The sequence below is a fragment of the Babylonia areolata genome, chromosome 30, assembly GCF_041734735.1.
Source record: "Babylonia areolata isolate BAREFJ2019XMU chromosome 30, ASM4173473v1, whole genome shotgun sequence".
In the NCBI taxonomy this organism is placed as follows: domain Eukaryota; kingdom Metazoa; phylum Mollusca; class Gastropoda; order Neogastropoda; family Buccinidae; genus Babylonia; species Babylonia areolata.
Genome location: NC_134905.1, coordinates 4,055,167 through 4,057,573, shown reverse-complemented (window position 1 = coordinate 4,057,573; position 2,407 = coordinate 4,055,167). Strand labels below are relative to the sequence as shown.

At 43.3% G+C, this 2,407-nt stretch overlaps 1 protein-coding gene across 7 annotated transcripts in view; it reads left to right on the top strand.

Moving 5' to 3' along the window:
* Positions 1–672: 672 nt before the first annotated feature.
* Positions 673–2,407, top strand: part of LOC143275326 (filamin-A-like) — a 218,166-nt gene continuing 216,431 nt past the window's right edge. For 2 of the 7 annotated variants that reach the window (XM_076579350.1, XM_076579349.1), the window contains exons 1-2: positions 707–1,404; positions 2,152–2,181. In XM_076579350.1, the coding sequence (XP_076435465.1) occupies positions 1,165–1,404; positions 2,152–2,181 (270 nt within the window). In that variant the 5' untranslated portion in view covers positions 707–1,164. Of the gene's footprint in view, positions 1,405–2,151; positions 2,182–2,407 lie in introns of all 7 variants that reach the window. The other 5 variants (XM_076579343.1, XM_076579346.1, XM_076579347.1 and 2 more) reach the window with 5 other exon arrangements.

Below are 2,407 nucleotides of genomic sequence, written 5' to 3'. Positions count from 1 at the left end.
ATTATATAGCCAGTGACCCAAAGCACATACATGGACACTATTACGAGGGCAAAAGGCTTAATTCTAGCCTATAGCCGAATATTTCTGTGATTTCTGTGCGGAGTGATTCTGTGATTTTCCAAACTGACTTGAGAGAAAGGGCCAGCGAAAGCCGGCGGTGGGAATCGAATCCAGACCCCTCAGCGCGGACACGAACGTAGTGGCAAATAAACATCTTAACCACTTTTGCCACCTTTCTCATTGCCGTAACCGCTGACTCAATCATCAAACTGTCAACAAAGCCACGTGTTTCTCTCAGGCTATCGGAGCACATCTAAAAATATCACAACAATAGAAAGACGCCAAACCGGTTTTTGATATGTAATGAATATGCATATAGGTCAAAATGGTGTGTCATGGACTAGTGACGTCACAAATTGGGCTAATGTGATTTGGCTTTTTACTAGTTTTCGGGGACTGGAGCGAAAAACCGCAAATCAAGAAGGACGCGCGAGTGTTGCTTGTGAACATCTCTGTTAACACAGTTTACGATACTTGCATACAGTTCACCCCTTCTTGAGTTGACGAAACAGACATTTCTTTCATTTTCAAGGTGAAAAACAAAACGAAACAATCTGAAACGGCAATCCAGCATGCGACGACATTGACCTAAAGGGACAAAACTCTTGATGAACTGACTATCAAAAAGCAGACGACAGGTACGTCACGCTCTGGCGGGCAATGTGAGGTCTGGCACACACGCCAACACACACACACACACACGCACAGGTGCGTTCCAGAGAGAAGGGAGCAAAGAAACGGTGACCTGAGGTGAGAAGTCCCAGTCAGGGCATGCACTAAGACGCGCGTTGAAGGAAAGGCTTGCCACTCCATCGGATTTCGTCGCACAGCGAACCACTGTGTGAGCGAAGCGAGTCTACTTCTGCGCCGGCTGTGTCGAAGTGGGCCTGAGTAGCCCTCTAAAAAAAAGATAAGCGGAGACAACGCCCCGGCCCAGTTCTGTTGACAGTTTACTTCCAGCAGTTGGCCCACAGATCGGTTGGCTTCGCAGGTGGAAACAGGTGGAGTTGTATCGTTGGTTTTTTGACAGTCGTCTTAGAAGAAAAGTTTGGAAAGTTTTTATTTAATTACTGAAACAGATCGTCCAAACACTACTACGCAAAAATGTCTGCCGAAGTGGATATAATCGGACAGCAGGCTCGCTCCCGTGAAGGCAGAGGACTTTCCATGCGCAGTGGAGACAGCGACAAGTGGATTGACATTCAGAAAAATACCTTCATGAACTGGGTGAATCTCCAGCTCCAAGGATCTGGCTACGAGGTGAAGGATTTTGAGCAAGACTTCGACAGCGGTGTCACTTTGTGCGCTCTTGTGGAGGCGCTACAACAACGACGAATTGGCAAGGTGAGGGGTGGTCAGTTATAATTTCATTTTCACTCTCGATCAGAAATGAATGAAGATCATGTTCGTTGAAGGAAAGAATCAGATCCTGGGATGTGATTAATGTTTGGATCTGGTTATAATTCAGTGGATAACATTCATGAAACACGCACACACGTAAAACGAAAGACTACTGGGGTATAGTTTCACAACTACCACCACAACAAAACTATGTTCCCAGGACTGCAACTCAGTGCCAGTATGGAAGTAAGTGTACAACTTCTACCACTACTAATAAACATGCCCCCGCCCCGCCCTCCACACATGCTCACACACACAAACACACACACACACAGTGCACACACACACACACCACACACACATGCATACACACGCAAAAATACACATGCACACACACACACACACACACACACACACTCCCAGGATGACAGTTCCTGTCATATAGGCTGAACAAAGTGGAACAATTAATGCATGAATGACCTTATTGAATTTTTGAATGACATGCACATCACCTGTTGTTAGAAAAATGTTATACAGACATAGTGTAATTGTGTGTGTGTGTGTGTGTGTGTGTGTGTGTGTGTGTGTGTGTGTGTGTGTGACACTGCAGTCATAGATGTGTGTGCATGTGTAAAATCAGGATTGTAATATGCTAGTGGTAAATGAATAGATAACATGACCAGTAATTGTTTTGAAATCAGATGGATAGGTTAGCCAACATGTAACCCTTTTGATTTATGTGGATTTCAGAGCCGATTTCGTGAAATTGTATGGAGAAAGGTACAAAGCCAGAACAGTGATAACATACTGTTCTTACCTGTATCAGAAATGTACATAACCAGCACATAACCAGCCAACAGCTTTCTTATTTATTTCAATTTCTTTTTTTGTTGTTAAACATTGATAATAAATGCATTGATATTGTTATGCTTTTCATAAAAAGTTGCAGGACTGTAACAATATCATTCATTAATTTCATAACATTAAAACAGGAATTTTTTTAATG